The sequence below is a fragment of the Alternaria arbusti genome, assembly GCF_024043155.1.
Source record: "Alternaria arbusti strain BMP 1465 chromosome Unknown scaffold_8, whole genome shotgun sequence".
NCBI lineage: Eukaryota > Fungi > Ascomycota > Dothideomycetes > Pleosporales > Pleosporaceae > Alternaria > Alternaria arbusti.
This window is the reverse complement of record NW_026249948.1, coordinates 166,596-186,922: the sequence shown is the minus strand read 5'-3', so window position 1 is coordinate 186,922 and position 20,327 is coordinate 166,596. Positions and strand designations below refer to the sequence as shown.

General features: G+C 54.2%; 6 protein-coding genes across 6 annotated transcripts; 3 read left to right on the top strand and 3 right to left on the bottom strand.

The window, feature by feature from the left end:
• Positions 1 to 316: 316 nt before the first annotated feature.
• Positions 317 to 4,202, top strand: J4E86_006437 (uncharacterized protein; the record flags this gene model as incomplete). The annotated part of the gene is made up of 3 exons (XM_051446966.1): positions 317 to 1,300; positions 1,385 to 1,901; positions 1,954 to 4,202. 3 exons carry the CDS (start codon positions 317 to 319, stop codon positions 4,200 to 4,202), a joined length of 3,750 nt encoding a protein of 1,249 aa, XP_051301451.1.
• Positions 4,203 to 4,803: 601 nt separating this feature from the next.
• On the top strand, positions 4,804 to 5,826 carry J4E86_006436 (uncharacterized protein; the record flags this gene model as incomplete). Its single annotated transcript, XM_051446965.1, has 2 exons — positions 4,804 to 5,046; positions 5,110 to 5,826. The coding sequence occupies 2 exons, from the start codon at positions 4,804 to 4,806 to the stop codon at positions 5,824 to 5,826; spliced, it is 960 nt and encodes a 319-aa protein (XP_051301450.1).
• Positions 5,827 to 6,478: 652 nt separating this feature from the next.
• J4E86_006435 (uncharacterized protein) lies at positions 6,479 to 10,541 on the bottom strand (the record flags this gene model as incomplete). The annotated part of the gene is made up of 3 exons (XM_051446964.1): positions 6,479 to 6,666; positions 6,726 to 9,399; positions 9,450 to 10,541. The coding sequence occupies 3 exons, from the start codon at positions 10,539 to 10,541 to the stop codon at positions 6,479 to 6,481; spliced, it is 3,954 nt and encodes a 1,317-aa protein (XP_051301449.1).
• Positions 10,542 to 12,104: 1,563 nt separating this feature from the next.
• J4E86_006434 (uncharacterized protein) lies at positions 12,105 to 13,808 on the bottom strand (the record flags this gene model as incomplete). The annotated part of the gene is made up of 5 exons (XM_051446963.1): positions 12,105 to 12,587; positions 12,652 to 12,807; positions 12,856 to 13,314; positions 13,364 to 13,594; positions 13,641 to 13,808. 5 exons carry the CDS (start codon positions 13,806 to 13,808, stop codon positions 12,105 to 12,107), a joined length of 1,497 nt encoding a protein of 498 aa, XP_051301448.1.
• A 596-nt stretch (positions 13,809 to 14,404) lies between these two features.
• Positions 14,405 to 15,589, bottom strand: J4E86_006433 (uncharacterized protein; the record flags this gene model as incomplete). The annotated part of the gene is made up of 1 exon (XM_051446962.1): positions 14,405 to 15,589. One exon carries the CDS (start codon positions 15,587 to 15,589, stop codon positions 14,405 to 14,407), a length of 1,185 nt encoding a protein of 394 aa, XP_051301447.1.
• A 2,693-nt stretch (positions 15,590 to 18,282) lies between these two features.
• J4E86_006432 (uncharacterized protein) lies at positions 18,283 to 19,950 on the top strand (the record flags this gene model as incomplete). Its single annotated transcript, XM_051446961.1, has 3 exons — positions 18,283 to 18,300; positions 18,357 to 18,449; positions 18,502 to 19,950. 3 exons carry the CDS (start codon positions 18,283 to 18,285, stop codon positions 19,948 to 19,950), a joined length of 1,560 nt encoding a protein of 519 aa, XP_051301446.1.
• Positions 19,951 to 20,327: the final 377 nt, after the last annotated feature.

Genomic DNA, 20,327 nt, shown 5'->3' with positions numbered 1-20,327 from the left:
CTGGCGTTAGATGGGAGGTTCTAGGAGGTGATGATAAGATACGCCTGTGAGTGCTTAGTAACTCAGTTGTGGTTGAACCGTCTCACACAGTACGTTGTGTCCAACGTGGTGGCGGCGCATTGTTGTCGGGGCAACACACGATCCAGGACAGGAGAGGACAAAGCGCGTTCTAGCGTATCATCCCACATGCAAACCCCGCGTACCCTGAGTTGGTATACACATCCGCTTGCAGCAACGTCGACAGCAGGTATTGTGCCTGTATTCCCGATACCCTCCTTTTTCTTCTTCTTTCTTTGTGATACCCCCACCCGGCGCCATGGGTTCCGACGACGTTACCGACTTCGAGGTGATTGAAGGCCAGAAGGAAAACATCCAGAGCATCCCCAGCGGCCGCTCCGCCAAAGCACTCGCGCAGCTATACACGCCACCGTTGACTTCCGGCGCTGGTCAGACGCTGTCCCCTTCGCAGATGCAAGATGCGAACAGCGCAGCCCGCCTCAAGTTTGAGAAGGAGCTCATGGCAATTGACGACTCGGACGACCCGTTAGATGTTTACGACCGTTATGTCAAATGGACACTCGACTCATACCCCTCCGCGCAGAACACACCTCAATCGCAACTCTGCCCACTGCTCGAGCGCGCGACCAAAGCCTTCCAATCCTCACCCCAGTACAAGAACGACGCCCGCTACCTCAAGCTGTGGCTGCACTACATCCATCTCTTCTCAGATGCGCCGCGCGAGACATTCGCATACCTTGCGCGACACAACATCGGCGAGAACCTTGCGCTATTCTACGAAGAGTTCGCGGCCTGGTTAGAAGGCGCGGGCCGCTTCACACAAGCAGAGGAGATATACAACCTGGGCATTGACCGCGAGGCCCGTCCAGTGGAGCGCCTGATTCGCAAGTACGGAGAATTCCAGCATCGTCTCGAGAGTCGCCCGCAAGAGGTTCCCGAGCCCTCAAGCCCCGCACTCCCCGCCGTCCGTCCAGCTCTCGCCGCTAAGATGGACCCCTTTGCGCATGTATCGCCGAGTGCGCCGAGTCCACAACCGCAAAGTGCCCCAAAACCTGCTGGAGGCGCTTCTCGCTCGGGGAAGGCTAAGCTTGCCATCTTTTCCGATGGCGACGATGCCGCGAGGCCCGGCTCGACTGGTAGCATGGAAGGATGGGATAGCATTGGATCGCTCGCAGACCGCAAGAAGGAGAACGCAACGGAAGCGCGCCCTTGGGCTGGTGAGACTCTGAAGGTCGGAAAGAAGAACACGGGCGTGCCAAAGATGTCAATCTTCAAGGATGAGGTGAGTTGATCTGCCTACATCAGCCCCTTCATATATTTACGATCACAGGACTAATTGGTGGGCGTTTGCCATGCATGTATTCAGACCAAATCAAATCCAAATGACGAGAATGTCAGCCCCCATCCATTGCGTGAACATCAACAAGCGGTCAATCCTAGGACCGGCAGGCTTGAGGTAGTCTTTGTAGATTTGGAGCAGGTTTACCCTAACCATGAGGACCCCATGTCAGAGGAATACTCATTTGAAGAACTTCGAGCTAAATACAGGGGATGGATGGACCACGATTGGGATGCTATCCGCCGCAAGGAACAGAAGCAGGCAAGGAAAGCAGCCGAGGAGGCAGAAGCTGCCGCAAGACCAAAGCCAAGGGCCGCGCCTCTAGCGCCCAAACAGGATTACGAACAGCCTCCTAAGCCCAAGACCGTGCCCCTGAAAGGCAGCATTGACGATGATATGAACAACGACGAGAATGCGCCGCCTTCACAGGCAGATGTAGACAAGGCACGGGCTGCTAAGAAGGCGAGACGAGAGGAGCGTGCCAACAGGACTAGGAAAATCAAGGTCATGGAAGTCAAAGAAGTTCGCGGAGAGACTCAGACAAGTGAGTGTTTGATTGTATATGAGACTGTCACTTACGTACTAACATGTCTTAGTCCAAGCCAACCTCAATTCTCCAGCGAAGCCCAAAATCCGGCGAAAGAAGACAGGCCCGGAGACCACAATGACCCTCCACACCAAGGAAGCTATGGACGAGATCTACGACATATTCAACGAGCCACTGAAGAACGCCGATGAGAACACTTCCGAGAATCAAAGTGGTGATGAAAGCAGCGGTGACGATGAGGACGACTACACGAGTGGTGCCGAAAGTACGGCAACCGGTCGCATATCGGGCGCTACGAGCGAGTTCGGGGATGAGACAACAGCTGGAGATTTCACACTAGGCACCAGGGTGCTGGATGTTGATGCCGAGGATGAAAGCGATTCCGACGCTTCAGATACCAAGAGTGCCTCTGCGTGGTCTGACTTTACTGAGAGCAAGCACGTGCCTAAAGATGGTCAAGAGGATGAATCAGATGACGAATCAGAGCAATCTGATCAGTCTCAGAACGATTCTTTTAACGAGGTAACACGCGCAGATGTCGACATGGAACAGCAGCAAGATTCTGACGTTGTCACTCCGACATCGCCCTCAGCGCCCACATCGCTACCTACCCGCTTCGTTCCCGTTCCACCGGAGGACTACGTTCCAGCTATGCAGCCCTACCGAGACCCAGCCCAGGCTGCTAACAACCGCCTGCCGTTCATGACGCCCATCGTCGAGAAGACGGAATCATCCCTAGGCATCGCCACTGCTTATGCAAACAAGGACTACTTCACTCCCGCGACCAAGACACCATCACGATCGAAAGGTACCACTGATATCCTTGAAGATGACGACGACGACGACGATGATGATACTTGTGGTAGCGCCTTTTCAGATATCTTGAGTCAGGTTATTGATGGCTCAGGGAAAGTTGCGAAGCTCGCTCTGACAGAATCGAAACCAGTGCCCAAAGAGCCCATCGCCGAACCGCAACGGAAGCCATTGGCTGCGAAAGAGGTTGCGCCGAAACCAGTAAAGCCGAATGGTCCAATTATTCAGGATGCACAGTGCAATCCGGTCGACGAGAACATCCGCAAGGTCATTTTACAGGAGATTCAGCCACCGCTCGATAGCTACGATGGCTACTACGCAGACACAGAGGAGAGCTACGGAAAAGGAGCCGACATCCGCAAGTATACTAAGGCTCTGAAATCGGGCAAGGGCGCGAACGACAAGACAGCCAATCTTGCAGTCTGCCCCACCTTGAAGTTTCCCACAACTCAGCGGACATACGCTGTCAAACGCGAGCTTGGGAAAGGTGCTTTCGCTCCAGTCTATCTGGTTGAGAGCCGAGACCCCGACGAGGACGACGATGAGAACAAGCCTTCGCAGATGGGCAAAGGCGAGTTCGGCCTCAAGCGCAAGAATCTGGAAGCTATCAAGATGGAAGATCCACCAACCCCATGGGAGTTCTACATCATGCGACAGGCCAAGCGACGACTTGGTGTATCTCGAGCGGCTGATTCGATTGTTCATGCGTACGAGATGCACGTCTTCAAAGATGAATGCTATCTTGTCGAAGAATTTAGAGATCAAGGGACCTTGCTCGACCTGGTAAACTTATCCAGGGGAGACAACGGTGTCATGGACGAACAACTTGCGATGTTCTTTACTGTCGAATTGTTCCGCACAGTTGAGGCGCTTCACTCAAAGGGTGTAATCCACGGCGACCTTAAAAGCGACAACATCCTCGTCCGCTTTGATGGGTTGCAAAAAGATGAGCATTGGGATTCAGAGTACAAGCGCGATGGGCGTGACGGCTGGTCTGCGAAGGGTGTCTCACTCATCGACTTTGGTCGCGGTATCGACATGAAGGCGTTCAAGCCAGACGTGCAGTTCATCGCGGATTGGCCAACGACTGAAGCTGACTGTGCCGAAATGCGGGAACTACGCCCGTGGACATACCAGATCGACTACCACGGTCTCGCTGGAATTGTTCACAATCTCTTATTTGGCAAGTATATCTCCACCATTGCTGAACGTGGCGCTACTCTTGGTGCTGGAGCGACGAAGACGTACAAGATCAAAGAGAGTTTGAAAAGATATTGGCAGACAGATATCTGGCATGCCTGCCTTGATTTACTCTTGAACCCACTCATGCACCTTGAGGGTGAAGAGGGGAACAAATTGCCGGTACTGAAGGGTATGAAGGAGGTGAGGGAGAAGATGGAAGAGTATCTTGAGAATAACTGTGAGAAGGGCGTTGGATTGAAGACTCTTATCAGGCGCATGGAGGATGCAGTGAAGAAGAGGTGATGGGGCTTGTTCTTGTTCTCGTGCTCGTTTGTATGATGTTTGGAGTTTTGCGGCTTGTTACTCAAGGTTTTGGATAGATGATACCACTGGGAATGACGAATGGATTTGAAACACCTGCTTGTACATTCATACTTTGCCGAGAGTGTCTGCAGAGGCCCTTTGTTGGTTCGTAACTCGCACTAACAGACATCCATAAGGTTATCAACCTCATCGAAGAAATTGAAATATTGATGGTTCGGCTTGAGGGCATGCTGCTTGATGGCTCTTGCATTTTTATACTGCTTCCATAGTCGCCTCTAGCCACACGGTTCGTCGTTCTTTCCTCCCAATAGGCTCACTCACTTCGACACGTCCTTTGACAGTATCGTTCCTTCCGCCACGCACTGAGCTAGACGCATACGATAAGAAGCCAGCAATGTCACCTGAACTTCCACTCTTCATCCACCAACAATTTAGACAAGACACTCCTAGCTTCCAGCAGCATACTTTGAGCCTTCCTACCATCTCTCACCTCCGCCTACTAACTCCGATTACCTGCTCGCCGCATCGTCAGCCTAGTATGTTTTCGGTTCACCACAAGGCCTCCTTCTTGCTCCACAGGATGCTCGTCACTGGCGTCATCCTGATCCCGACCGCCATCGCCACACCCGCCGCGGTGCAGGACCTTACCGATATGCGCAGTGTCGTCGATGCAGCAGCAAGTGCTATCGGAAATCCGAATAACCCCAATCGAGGCTTTGGCTTCAACCTCTTCGGTGGCAGCGATCAGATGGGTACTGCCGACCTCGTCAACAACATCACCAACACTATCCTGCGAGGAAAGTTCCAACTAGACACGAACAGAGTACGTGTCTTGATCGCTACCTCGAGCATTCTGATAACCAGCACTAACAAGCACCAACAACAGACATCATGGCTCCTGCCCAGCAACTCGACCCTCAACGGCACCCTACCCACCTCCAGTGTGCCCACACTCGCAACGCCCACGCTCCCCCTAACAGCCAGCCTCGCCCTGCCAACCAGCATCCCCACCACCACACCCACGCTCGACAACCTCACCATCGACCTCACATCCCCCTACATGGAATACGTGCAATCCATGCCCAACCTAGCCAACAGTCTGATAACCCTCGGCCGGTCCTACCACCGCGAAATGAACAGCCCCGTCAACGAAGCCGTAGCCGGTCTCCAGCAAAGCCTCACTACCTTCCAGACTGCACTGCTCGAAAGCGAGCTCATCAGCGCTCAGGCTGTTATACGCACCATACGTGCGAGTAGTAGTCTGGAGAGTGCGGCAACGGCTTGGAGTCGCTTTCTTAATCTACCCGGTGGTGGTGGTGATGACGACGATGATGGTGACGCGGGACCTGTCTCTCCGTCGGTGCCCGCCGTGCCGGGAGTGGGAGGTCGGAGTGTCTTGGCCAGAGCAGAGGCGAAGAGGCCGCCGCCTGGGAATGGAAGGTTCTATAGCCACTTTGAGTTGTGGAATCGGTCGGAGCCTAGGCCGAGGGTGTCGACGGTGGACAAGTTCTCGCCGCATGATCTGGTTGTGCAGGCTGAGGAGAAGCGTGTGAGTACTACTGCTGCGGAGAAGGCGAGAGTGGGAAGGCCTTTTGTTGTTTGAGTTGTCGAGCCTTTTTCCTGTACTGTCCTACTTTTCTCAATGCATCGTAATATGAACAGGCTCTTTCTTCCAAAGCTCCATCATACATGTTAGATTCGTCCAACGTTCTGACCTCTCCATTCTCACCACATAAAGCACACACCCAGATTGCAGCATCTCGAAAAAAAATGTATGCTTCGATAAGAATAAAGCTAAGCTAAGAGTTGTGGCGGGGGATATCTTCGAAAGCCAGTATGCAACGCAGAGACGAGACCAAAACAAACAGCGAACAACAAGATTGAAAACCAAAATAAAGAGCCAAGCTAAAGCGCCATTCCAGCGCTCAACAAAGATCCATAACCTCATGACTTGACTGTGCTTGCGACTAGAGGAAAAGCCGCCGAAAACACCAGTCTCCTTGCTTCATCCCATCACTCGTTTCTTGCTTCTTTCCAAAAGAGATATTCATGCCTCTTCTCTCTTCGCTTTCTTGAGTCATGATAGTATGTATGGATACATACCAGACCAGACCGGACCAGACCCATTTCCACAGGTCGCCCAGTACAAAACGCTTGAGGAAACAAAGAACATCTCCGTCTCATTACAGATCCCTTGCATTGAAGTGAAAAGAAGCATATTCACATACAGATAGGGCAGGCTTGCGCTCTCTGTGTTAGACCAAAACCCATTCACTGCCTCTCTTGATGAATTTATCCAACATCATGGTGACGTCGGTGAGGACGAAGCGGCAGATGTAGAAGCCGAAGAACTCTGCGGCGTGGCGGGTTGATAGCTCGAGACCGACGTGGGTGGGGGAGGAATGCTTGAGACCTGGGTCTTCGACTTGGCGGGCGATTTGGTCTAGAGCGTTGTTAGTTAATCCATAGTTATGATGAGAGATGATGTAGAAAAAGACATACCCAATATTTGGACCGCATCGAATAGCCTTGCCAAAGAACCCATGTACCCTGCATTAGGTCCCTCAAACACAACACCGGAAATGTCTCGCTTTGCGAAGCGGATGCTGGGGAGGTTGGTCATGGGAAGGGTGGACATGATCAGAGTGTCCTTGGGCACTTCTGCACTCTTGGCACCACCAGCCATGCCCGCGAGGTTGACGCCCGAGTTCTTCGATCGGAGTTTCCGCCACGAAGCAAGGTATGATTTGCCCTGAGCAACAGCACCCTTGTGTTGGTGGTCCACGGAGCCATGCCTGCCGGAGGCGTCTGTTGACGATGCACCTTCGCCGACAGTGGTCGCATCTCTGAACAGTGCGGTTACGGATTGTACACCGACTTCGTTGCCTAGTTTCTTTGCTAGCTGGGCTTGCACCTGGTCGAGCACTAGTTCCAAAGACTGCATCTCTTCTAGGACAGCATCCGCATCGTTCGTATCCACAGACGCTAGCTTTTGAAGCGCTGCGGTGAGCATGTCGCAGTTGGCGATCTTGTCCTCGATGTTCTTTAGCTTGACACCCTTTACTCGCCAGACATCGCGGGGAATAAAGAGTTTAGTGGAGAGATAGCCACCGCGGGGATGCGCGATAGTCTGGTAGAAGCATCGCATTAACCAGAACGGTCTCAAGAGGTAAGAATCCGGACATGGCTCCAGAGGGATCGGGGCGTTCGTGATGGCTGGGCTTGGCGAACCGGGCGAGAACGGTGAGTGGATATCACTCTCGAACAAGTGCATCCCTCCACTCGGTAGACCGTCGACGTTGAATGTGGGGACGCTGGGCGTTGGCATTGCCAGGCTGACATTGCTGGGTTTCCTGCCCGTAATGGAAAAAGTCGTGCTCAGTGGCGTTCCTATGGATGCATCTGAGCCATCTGGGCTGGATATTGACAAGTTGCGCTGTTTCAGGCTGAGAGAGGACTTGTTCTTCCTGATTCCCATCGCTGAGGTTTTTCCGGTCTTTGGCGAACCTGGTACAAGACCAGCCTCGTTAGAAACAGCATGGCCGAGGGCGGGCGTCGCGGGTGAAACCGTGGCAGCAGTTTCGGCGGGACTGTAGAGGGTGGGCTGAGGTGATGGAGCTCGAAGACCAGCTTGTTGGGACGCTTGCGGCAGCGCGGGAAGCTTGAACGCGGAGTCCAGGGTAGGCTTGGTGGTGCTGAATGTTGGTGCCGCCGACTTGGGTTGGACGGGGAGGTCGGTAGGCGCATCCTTAGCTGGTACCGGAGGCTTCTCCGTGTGAGGTGCAGGCGGGACAGGCGGTACAGAAGTCTCAATTTTCAAAGACTTTGCATTTTGTCCCGATAACCTTCGACTTCGTACTGAGGCTGCGTCCTTGGTTGCAGTAGTGGGCCGTGGTGTGGTTTCTGCGGTGTCGATCGTTTGCGGTGCTTGTGACTCGGGAACCGTAGGCAAGGCAGGCAGAGCGCCAGATGGAGCAGGCACCGCGGGCGGGGAATGAGCGGGTGGTTGCTTGGATGTCGGGTGCATCAACTCTGCAACGGTCGAGAGTGACGTACCACCCGTCGTTCTGTGTGACGACACGGAGCTGTTGTACGCGCTTCCAGAGAAGCCACTCGAGTCTGACTGCCGCGGTAACGAAGACTTTGTCTGCAGATCGAAATCAAACCCATCCAGCATGTACTCTCGCGTCATCTCGTCTAGTAACCGCTCTTCCTCTTCCGCCTCGTCGTTGAATCTGATCTCGGCGCTTTCGCGCACATGCGGAAGGCCCTCGCCCCGAAGCTGCGTCTCTTTGTAACGATACTTGGCCGCGGCAATGGCCTCTTCGCGTTCCGCCTCCCGCACGCGCTCCTTGGCCAGTTCCACGTTACGCAACTTAGTCGCTATTAAATCGCCGGGTGTAGAAATGTCGTCATCATAAGGTTCATATCCATCGTCGTACGCAGCTTCGACGGCTGCATCAAGCGCCGCATCGAACTCTGCCTCGGTTCCTCCACTGTTATTTCGTATATGTTTTCGGCGCACTCCCCCGGGAGACATGGAATGAACCGAGGATGAGCACGAAGATCCACCAGACTCATCAATAGTGTCAAGCCATGATGTTGACTCGTTGCTATGAACTCGTTGGTGATTTGACTTGACGGGCTGCTGTGGTCGTAATAACCGGCCATACTCCTCGGGCTCGGACTCCTTACCGCTGAGGAGAGGAGATTTGGACCGCTTTGGGGAGAGCGGTGGGGGCATATATACGCGGTCCATCATCGATTCGGCAACCGATGATCGGACAGATGTGGTAGAAGGCGCGATTCGCCCAGGTGGGGGCTGTAGGTTGAATTGCGGGTTCTGCATGCCTCTTTGCACATCGCGGATGGCGGTGGAAATGACCGACTCACGAGGACCGTCGGAGCCCTTGCGGAGAGGCAGCTGCTGGTTGGGCGGCGGTGTAGGCTCGCCGGCTGGAGGGGTATCATATATAGAACGGTCGTTAACTATGCGAGACACTGTGGCAGTTTCAATTACTGCGGGTGGTTCATCGTCGTCAAGCAGCAGCATTGAGCGGTGTTCGTCCAGCGATTCCCCGCTCATAGGGCGTGCTGGTAGTGATTTGCCGCTATGGTTAGTGTAGCCGGGATCTAGCCGTCGCAGCTCTTCTATGCGGTTGGTGTATGTTACTCGCTGCTGGCGTTAGTGGTGAAACCTTACAGATAATGTATGCATTGACTTACAATGGCGTCCAGCTTCCGCCTGTCCTCTTCCTGCGAGCTGCGGATCATGACCTGCTGGAGGAGCTTGCAGGCATCCTCATAGGCCTCCATGGCGCCCTCGAAGTTTTGCGCATTGTCAAGCAGGACAGCGGTGTTCGCCTTTTGCAGGGCACGCGACAGCATCGTCTTCTTGTCTTTCTCTCTGCGCTCGCGTGTGCGGGGAGGAGTGCCCTGGTAGCTGTCGTCTAGCCTAGCGCTGGCGTTGCTCTCGTTGCGATGGTGATCCCTGCTGGGGCTGCGGACATGGGCTCTGCTCCCGGACCTGAACTGTTCTCTGCTCTGGCTCCTGGAGTGGTCCCGCGAGGCGGCTGGTCTGTGGCCCGCACTGGGTGGGGGCTTTTGGACGGGATCCCTAGGTGCTGCAACGGAGGGTCTGCGTGCTGTAGAGGGCCGAGCTGCGCCCGAAGTGGAGTCGTGCCTTGGGTCAGCCTCCTGAAGGACCGCAGGCGACCCGAGGGGCGACTTGCCCAGCACCTTTTCGGCCTTGGTGGTGCGAGACGGGGGCCTCTGGGAGGGCGGCGGCTGCGTGGGTTTCGAGTTGAAGTAGTCGCGCTGCTGGAGGCCGGAGAGCAGGTTCGGGGTAAAGAGGCTAGATGCCGAGGGCGAGTTGTTGGTGGTCGAGGTGCTCGTGGGGGTGTTGGGGTCGTAGACGGTCGAGGGCAGCAGGATCGGGGGCAGCTGGGGCACCTTTGGGGCGGCTGTCACCGCGGATGGGGGGTCGTATGCGGGCGAGCGTGGGCGGTGTCGGCGGGGGCTCGCGGTGGGCGAGCGAGGGGCAGAATTGGCGATGCGAGCGGGGGATTCGGGGCCATTGGCGGCAGTGGCAGGCGCGGCGGTGTTGGGCGTAGTGATGCTCAGCTTGCGCGAGAAACTCGGGTGGTGCTGGTGGTGCGGGTGGTCGCTCCTGCCGGCCTGGGTGCCCGGAGCCTGGGACCAGCGGTTGAGGTTGGCAGAGGCGGTGGCGGCGGCGGCAATGGCCTCTGCAGCGCCGTTGGCAGCGCTCGAGCGGCGTCGTGAGGTCGTGGCCGGGGGCGGCGTGGCCTGGATATTCATGTTGTCGGCGTCGACGTCCACGGGTGTCAAGGCAGGAAAGCGTGTCTCAGGCCAAGCCAGCGGTTAATGCACGGCGCATGCAGGCATGGTTGCCACAAGCAGGAACGCGCTCAGGCGGGCGGCGGAGGTGCTTGGAGGCGGTGCGGCGGGCGGCGTGCTCGCGAGCGGTGGTGCAATGTGCTGTGTATCTCGAATATGTCGTACGCAGCGACGAGCAGCCGCCTGTGGAGAGCACAGTGCCGCCAAGTCGCAACCCGCAAAGCCACCCAGGGGTCTTCCAAACCCGGCTTAGCCCAGAGGGTCTCTACCCCTGTCCAGCCCGGCCGACCCGGCTGCCTCTCTCTATCGTGCTAGCCAGTGCCCGGACGAACACCAACTGAGCCCACGACACGCTGCACGCAAATCCCTCGGCCTAGTCCCTCTGCTTTAGGGGCTCTAGACGTCCCGCCTCGCCATCAGGTCTCCAGTGGGCGGCCTCGTTGGGCGGCCTGAAGATTCCATTACCTACTACGCTCCCAGACAGTACGTTTCAGATGGTCTTTCCAATTGGACCCTGGCCTCTGCTGCAGGAACAGACTAGCAGCTAGGCCCTGTGGCTGCGCTTGATGGATGCCCAGTCTCCGGCCTGCTCTACACACCTCCAAAGCACAACACCGGGTTCCTGACTTGCCGCAGAACTATCAATCTGCTCCATGACCCTCTCATCTGTGCCATCTCACCAGCCATCGGCGATCTGTAGTCCCTTCTTCTAGCCTGCCTTAGTCCATATCATGCTTCTTCCCCGTTCCCCGTTCGCCATCCCCTCTCCACTTCCGTTTCCCATTGCAACAAAAACAAACGTTCGATGCTCAATCCCGACGGCGCCTCATAATCCTCCCGAATCCGATGCCGACAATTGCATGTCGTGCGATGGCATTGTTTACTCAACACGACGTGTCAAAAGTAACCTCTGACTACACACCCCAACCCGTTCGCAATCGCTTGCGCTCATGGCAGCCCGACGCCCGAACATCGCAATTCGCCAATTCGGTCCGTTTGCCACGCGCTCCAGAGGCCCATGTCGCGCCTGCTATCAAACACGGTCCCAGCAGCGCGGTCGTATCGCGTATACGATAATCGACTGATACTGACACACGCCTAAACTTCCAAATCCCGCTCCACGTACGCCATTTCTGACACCAAAAGCATCGCAACAAGCAAATCTGCATCACCTAACTTCTCAACACGTGGCACGTTGCTGGCTTCATGATTTCTTTTCGCCATTCTTCTCGCTACAGATACCTTCGTGTCTGTATTAGAACAGCCCGTCACCGTTCTCGCCTCCCCGCAGCCTCCTATAGGCTGCTTTGCCAGCCTTCATGGTCCGTCCCTGATCATGTCTGCTGTTTGGGATCCGCCATCTCTCGTTTCATGCATTACCGTTATCGCGTCATGGACATTGATCATGCCCAACCCTGCCAAACGCTCAGCTTCGTCAGCACTAGTCACCGTCCCTTCCGTCTTCCACTTCTATGTAGTGAACTTGTAATCACCCTTGCTATGCGTTACCATCGCTCTTCATTTTCAGTGCAAATCTGTCATCATGTCCTCCTCAGCTTCGAGGCCGTCGTCCCAAGCCGTGTCCATGGCGTCGCCGTTGTTGGTCTGCCTCTTGTTCAACCGCTTCTGATTCTCAACGTACTCCTTGGTAAGCGTCATTCGGTAGTCGGCGTCCTTGACTTGCTCGGCGAGCATATTGGTACGGCGCGTCTGCTCAAACAGCGCTTGTTGTTGCTGCTTCTCACTCTTGGCCAGAGGTCCTTGCGTCGGGTCCAAGAAGAAACGTAGTACGATCCCCGCATTCGCCTTGTCCGTCTCCTCTAGCCGTGCGTTCAAGTACCCATCCTTGATCAATGTGTCGATGTATCCGGCGATCTCATCAGCAGGTGCCCCCAGATGGTGCGCAATGTTTGAGACTGGAATTGCCGAGTACGTCCGTGACAGCCGCGAAACGTAAGCCCGTGTCTGGCTGCTGATGAGTTCGTTGACGAGACCAGCGTTGCCGTCCTACACGTCTTGTTAGTATTCATGAAACAGACGTGGGATGTGTTGCAGTGTATCATGACCATACCTCTGCCCAGACCTCACTACCCGCCTGCACCTGAGCCTTGAGCTTCGACATGTTATCCAGCTCCTCATATGCGTCCGCCAGAGCTTCGTAGGCTTTCGACGCAGCCTTGATATCTTTGATCGCGCTTCCGTTTGAGGTCCGTGGTACAGTGCCCACCTGCGAATGTCAGCTTGGTCCGCGATATACTGCTTGGCTGTAACATACCTTTCCCTCTACGAGACAGCTCACTAACACCCACTTCTTGTACGCCTCCAGCATTAAGCCGTTCGCTGTTTTGGTCGTAGGTATAACCAGCACGTGCTCCAGAAATTGTTTCGCCTTCTTGAATTGCCGAAGGCCCAGATATACCTGAGCACCTAGAACATAGTACTCTTCTATATCCGTCAGCGACACCTTGTCTGAATGTCCAGAGTTCTGATGTATGTATTCCCCGCTGCTCGCGACGTCCGCACATGGTACTGAGTATTCGAGGCCGTCACGGACAACGTTGGCAATCTTCTGGGGGATGCTGTGGATATAGTTGTCGAGGATCGGTTCGGCGGCCGCGTACGATCGCGTCTCCATGCATAGACGTATAAAGGAAAGGTGGACTGAGGTAAAGGTGCCTGTGGAAGCATCAAGTCGAGTCATAGCCGACCGCATGGGCGCAATAGCCAGGCTCGCCTGTAGTAGTCAGCATCTCATGCAGGAAATAGCATTTTGTCCGACCTACAGAATCGCATGCCCGCGCAATCGCCTCGGTCTGCTCGACGAGGTATCTCCACTCTTTCCCAACATAGCGTAGTTGTATAGGGTCTGCAGTCTCCAGGAAGAGCACCAGCTGATTCCATAACGTACCACCGGGCTGCAGTGTATCGGGTACGTTTCTCTTCTCGAGGATGGCGGAGATGCGGTGGCGGAGAGCAAAGGCGTATGCTATTGAGTTCACGGCGGGGTTGAGTATCTGCAAAGTCAGCGGCCTCCGGGCTGATATTATCAGCTGTCCTTACCGAAAGAACGTCTTGGGTTGTATTTGCGCTCTTGGTCCATTGTGATGACGGGATATTGTTCAGTTGCGAGACAAATGAACGAGCCTTCGAATCATATTCGCGCCGCTTTGCGAGGTCTGGACTGTCTGGCTGGAACGACAGCAGTATAGTGGTGAGTTCGGCCGACATTGTCGCGTCGGTGTGGAGTGATCTTGTGGTTCGAGCACGTAGGCAAGGCGGAGGCGGCGATGCAGGGTGGGGTATCGTATCGTTATTGACTGCGTATTTCCGATTCAGTGTATCGGTTCGGTTCCCAGTAGAGCTCCTGTTCTGGACGAAGGTATTTGGTTGAATAGCGAGGACAAACGTGTAGTGTTGCCGCAATTAAATGTGTTTGTCGAGGCGGAGGTGACATAGCTCTCCGCGTCCGCGAGCTCAAGGCACCTACGCACGGACGACAAGCAGTTACCCCACCAGGTGCCACCTTCACTTCGCTGTGGCGGTGCACCAACTTCAGCAAAGTATCTCACAAGACAAAGGCTGAGCAGGCCTATGTGACTGGACTGCTGTTGACAGATACGCCCTTGCCTCTTCTATTGACATAGCTCTACTACACTTCTTTTCTACCCAAGTTAGAACTACCTAGGTATCCATGAACACGCCTAAACTACACCTAAGTACATTTCGACACGCAGGACGGAGAGCCATAGTTTCACTAAACCAATCCCAATCCGTCTCTGGAATTGTTCGTCTCATTTTCCCAAACACTTCCGGTAGAAACAGTGCTACACTTTCCAGCCCATTTCAACCGCTTCATCCCTCGCGGTTAGGACTACTGGCAACACGTCGTACCTGGAAGTCTCCGAATCTATATCGCCAGGACGCGACTTCTGCTTGTAGATTCGAACCATCTCCCTGAGACCCAGACCATATGCTTCGTTCTCATCCTCTTCATCGCTATTCTCGTCGTTCTCCCCAACGTCTTCAGCCTTCTTGGCCATCGTTCCGCGCGTTCGCGGCCCTGATATTATGACGGGAACATCCTCCTTCGGCCTACGTCTGACGAGTCTCTGCGGTTCTGCGATAGCAGCGGCCTGCGCATCATCGTCTGAATCCTCCGAATAGTCCGCGAGCTCTACTTCCGGTGGAGCTAGAGAAGCGTATGGGTTCAGCGCGTCCCCAGAATACGCATTCGAGTAGATCGACCCCAGCCTGTTCAACGCATGCGTCGAGAACTCAGACTCTTCATCGCTTACTTGCAAGACATCAGTCCCCTGAGGCTGGACCAACGTAGCTTTAATAGTGGCCGCGAAGTCTGCTTCAACTATTCCTTTTCCTTTGCTCTCGATAGAAACCTGCTTCACTCCACGAATACCCAATAGCGCGTTCGCGAGAAGTTTCTCCGTACTGTTGAGCTTGTAGGGTAGCTTATCTCTCTCCTCGTCGGACAGCTTGCCGTCTGCAAACTTCTTCAGTTTGTCGTTTACAAAGGCAGATGACAATGGTGATATGAGGTGGTAGCTGTAACGCGTAAGGAGTATGTTGCCTTTCACGACTAGGCGGAGGGTTTGTAAGGCGTGAGGGTTGGTAGCGTTGTCGCCCCGAGGGTGTAGCTTGTTGAGTGCCATCGCGAAACGGTCCTCCGTATATGCGAATAGTTTAATTGTGTCGAGATGAACCTCTAGAGTTTTCATGTCTCGTAAATAATCTTCGGATCCATCGGCCTTAGCGAGGTAGTCGTTACAATCAGCCTCAAGTTTTAGTACGACATGGTCGAATTCGCCAGGTGTTTTGGGGGACGGGATGGGTTTCGATTTTTGCTGTGGCTGTGAGACCGGTGGAGCCAGAGTAATGTTATCGAGAATGTCTTCCTCCTCCTCTTGCGCTGCGCTATTGCGAGTCTTACGCCGTCCATCTCCATCGGACAAGGACGATTTTGTGGGCACACTGGCTTTCTTAGGACGTGCCATACTCTGCTATCAAGCTGGTCGACGTGTGTGGTGGTGTGATTGCGATCAAGGGCCTCTGTTGAAATGGAGATGCGGAAGTCAGAGGCTAGATCTAAAAAGGGTCTCAAGAAGAGTGCGTGCAAGTAGACTGGTGAATAAGGGGAGTGATTGACGTCAATCTACCTTTATAGGTTATGGAAAGCAGCCGTGAAAAGTCACCAGCATGACCAAGTCAGCTCTAGAACATATATAGACGCTTAAAGTGACTGCTCGATGCTACGTGGTCAGTGCTGTCAGATGGCTCTTTCACTATACATACCGTCTGATACCTCACATGGCATATCGCAATAGGCAGTGTCGTCTCGGACCCGTTTGAAACTAGGAGAAACACCACGACAATTACCCTCCCAAAGGTGACACCGGGCTTGCACTATGAGAATCCTATGCTCCAACGTGGTTACGGTCGTCTCCAGCTTATTGTATAGTATCTGTAGTACCCCCACTTACAAGCGCTTTCTCGTAAGCTCTCCACCACAATCCCAGATTCGCCGCGACTAGTAAGTCCATCATCTTCAAGCCTTCATCTTCCAGAATTATCTTTCCCAATTTCGCTTGCTTACCACCAAAACCACCACCTGCGAACTCCTGACCTAAAGAAAGATCTAAGCGATCCAACGAACTTCTAGCGTCTTCGGTGGTGTCATCGCAACTGACTGATAAAGAGGAGTTGTTGCGGCTGTGTCGTGCTTTGCGGAAGAATGACGAGCGTTTTGAGCCTTCTTCGCCTCTGGGTGTAGTGGGTTTGGGACTACTCGGGAGGTTGAAACGTAGCTCACTAACCGTCATGGCTGTAGGCGGCGCTCCTTGAAGCCCTGGGACAACGTGTCGACACTACCAGAGTAGTTAGTATCTCCTGTTGACAATCACTGAGACATGAGTGGCATTACCTTCAAAGATCCCCCGCCTACTCCGGTGGTGAATTCGCATCGTCCGTTCCACGGACTTGTGAACACATAACCACGAAAACTGGTTTGCCTATCTGAGACCTGAATGCTAGCATATGACTGGTCTTGCCTAGTCACGAACGGAGGGGTTGGAGACGGTCTCATGTCTGTCGATGTGGAGTTGGTCTGCGCGCGATAACTCCCCCTTGAGTCAGGACGTCCGGTATCGTAGTCATACGAATTAAGCTTCCGATGTCCAAAGCCGCCTACATGCTGCGACCCTTCCATCCATATGCGTCGTCGGAATACGTTCTCGTTCGTAGACAGATGAGCCCCCGTCTGTTGTTCTGACGCTGCATTATGTGATTGGATTGACATGCCGCTATCTCGTGTTGTTAAAGGGGGCTTGTTCGTGGTGTCGGAATGCAGAAATTTGGAATAGCCAGGATTGAAAACTTCGATATACATCGGTGCTCCCAACTTTTTCTTCATGCCAGGATCATTCGATGTCGATGAGACATTTAGGACAGGTGGATCTTCAATGCGAGCGACATTCCACTGCGCGCCAGATGCGGGATCTCGCCGGATAAGGGTGAGCGATGCACTGGAGCGTGACGGGTTCTCCGATCGTCTACGTGGCGAAGCTGTCGGTCTTCGGTTTTCCTGTTGGTACTGGCTTGCATCGAATGAGCGTCGTGGGCTGTGGCTATACTCTGGGGCGAGCATTGCAGATCTCCGCGCATAGTTGCCTGCATCAGTGTTCTGGTTGTTGGAGTAATTATTGATGGGCGCCAGAGGGCTGGGAACGGGCTTCCGTATGGGAGCAGTGTTTATGCCGGGTACTGCTTTCCTTGGGACGATAGGCGCAGAGACGGGATTAGAAGACAATTGGCTCTCTTGCGCATAATCTGTATCCTGGAATCCAGGAGGGTCGACAAGGTAAGCATCTTCTGGTTGCTCAACGTGGACGAAATAGAGTGAACTTTGTATGTCTTCTGCGGTCACCACCTTTTCCCGCGGCTTCATCGGAGATAAGAAGACATCTGAAGCACGTTAGGTCTACTGTAGGAGAAGACATATTGACAGCCGTACCTCTGCTGCCAGGAACACGGGCGATGTACAGTACTAGCGGGTCATGCCTCTCATGAGTAGGATTCCTTGGGTAAGCTGGTGGATTTGAGGCAAGAGCGGTAAGCGATGAAAGAGATCTGGCTTCGATGATCGGCGTAGCCATTAGAGCGAAGGTATTAGCAGTTCTGGTATGTGGGATAGCGCTGAGTATATGGAGTTGTCAGGTGATTGCCAGCAGGGCGTTGCCTAGGATATATACAAGGCGACGACGGCGAGGTTGTGCTAGGGCTCGGGTGGCTGTGCGTACGCGTCTCCACCGACTATCATGTACAACAAATGAATTGTCTTGGCCTATCGTTGTGAAGCGCGAGAGGCAAGCGGATCTGACAGACGCGCATCATCCATGGACTCGCGGCACCTTGCCGGCAGCGAGGCTGATGCTGGTGAAAGAGCACGCGAGTCTGCTTCGCGTTAAGCCTGAATGGTCGGTGGCTGGGGCGGCGAGGGTCTATTGGCGGGTGGGTCTGATCTTGGAAGGGCCCTAGCGCTGAAAGTCTGCTCGAAATCTTGGCTTTCGTTTTGACCTCGATTTTCGCGACCCGCACACGACACGCTCGCCCCGCCAACTCTGCGCCCTCTATCCGTCTGAAACAGGACATATCACATTTCGAAAAGGATACTGCGTCTACTGTCCTCGCAATGGGCGACAATCTCGAGGTATGCACCGGGCCCGCCTCCTGTCGCTCGCTCTCGCCGCTAACTGAGAGCTGCAGGAGCGTCTAAAGAGCCATGCTCGTGCCTTCGAGGGACTCATGTCTCTGATACCCGCCAAAGACTACTATGGCAAGGACGAGAGTATCACCAGCGTATGCATCTCTTCACCTCAGGCATCGCCTTATGCTGACATGATGTCTGCAGACGCAATGGCAAAAGAAAGGCAAGAAGCAGACTCTCGAAGAACGACAAGCTGCCAAGCGAGCGAAGCTGGATCCTGCCTCCCATAAGAGCGCCAAAGACGTCATGGACGAGAACGCGCTAAAACGGAAGCGTGAATTGGAGGGTGAGGAGGTTTCCGAGCCCGAGTCGTCCGACCTTGACATGGACATCACAAAGGAGAAGCCTCTTGAGGGCATCAAGAGCAAGGCAAAGAAGCAAAAGACACAGCCTGTTGAGCCAGAAGCCGAAGAGACCGAAGAAGTCACTTTGTCCAAGGCGGAGGCCAAGCACGCGGCGAAAGCAGAGAAGCGGAGAGAAAAGAGGAAGGAGAAGCAGGCCAAGAACAAGCAAAAGCTGGAAGCGAAGAAAGCGCTACCAACGCAGTTCCAAGGTCTCGCCGCCGAAAAGCCTGAAAAGGACGATGACGAGGACGAAGACGAAGGCGAAGAAGACGACGCGTCTGCAGACGAACTCGAACATCCAGACGAACGCATAGAGGCCTTGGACGTCTCCGGTCTCGTCGAAGAGGGTCAGTCTACTGCTCCCTCCACTACTGCCAATTCCAACTCCTCCACAGCCTCCGTCGCCTCCGCCGCTTCGTCAAATTCTTCACTACCCCAGTCCGGTGAAGAAGCGCCACAGAAGAAGGCTAAGAAGCCATACACGATCGATCCGCAAAAACATGAGGATTTCCGTGCTCGGTTGAACGCGAAACTAGAGGCAATGCGCGCGGCGCGAAAGGCCGACGGCCCAGATGGACGCCCTGCACGCAACCGAGCAGAGCTGATCGAAGCGCGCAGGAAGAAGGAAGCCGAAAAGAAGGCCGCGAAGAAGGCTATGCGTCAGGATGCGAAAGAGGATGAGGCACGACAGCAAGCGGAGGAGCAGCTCGCACGGATAAGAGGCGGTTCGGGCTCACCTTCTGTATTCCCGGCGAGGTCGCCGGAGACTGAGCGCAACTTCAACTTCGGCAAGATCGCATGGGACGGCCAGCAGCTTGAGAGCAATCTCTCTGGATTCCTCGACTCCAAGAAGAAGAAGGGCAAGTCAGATGCGAAGACGGCACTAGAGGCTGCGCAAAAGAAACAGGCTCGCATTAACGCCTTCGACGAGGACAAGCGCAAGGATATTCAAGAGAAGGATCTATGGCTGGCCGCCAAGAAGAGGGCACAGGGCGAGAAGGTGTTCGACGACGTCAACCTTCTGAAGAAGAGCTTGAAGCGTCAACAAAAACAAAAGGACAAGAGCAAGCAAGAGTGGAAGGAGAGGCTCACGAACGTCGACCAAGGAAAGGCCGCGAGACAGAAGAAGAGGGAGGAGAACCTCAAGAAGCGCAAGGATGACAAGGGCCAAAAGGGCAAAAAGAAGGTCAAGAAGCCTGGCAAGAAGGTCAAGCGACCGGGCTTCGAGGGAACATTCAAGGCGAGATGATCATGAAGCTGGGCGGGATCAAGGTATATAAAAGGAAAGGGTGGCGGCATGCATACTATAGGCAGGCATTTGGCGTTTGATACCATATCATGGCAGGCATCGTATGAGCGTTAGGAGTATTATGATCTTGAATATTAGGTTGTCTTCTCTCAAGGATGTTTGTTCAATGCCAATGTTATCTCGCAAATCAATAGTGATGCATCTAGTTGGACTCCGTCACAATACCACGTCCGTCGTTTCCATGTCTCTCAGTGTTTTCTTGAACATGGACTCAGTGAGCTTGGTATTGTTTACTGATGCATTGACAAAAGAAATCTGACTGGCTGTGTCAGACGCAACCGCTCCTTATATGTACAGTAATTCCAAATCGCTCCCGT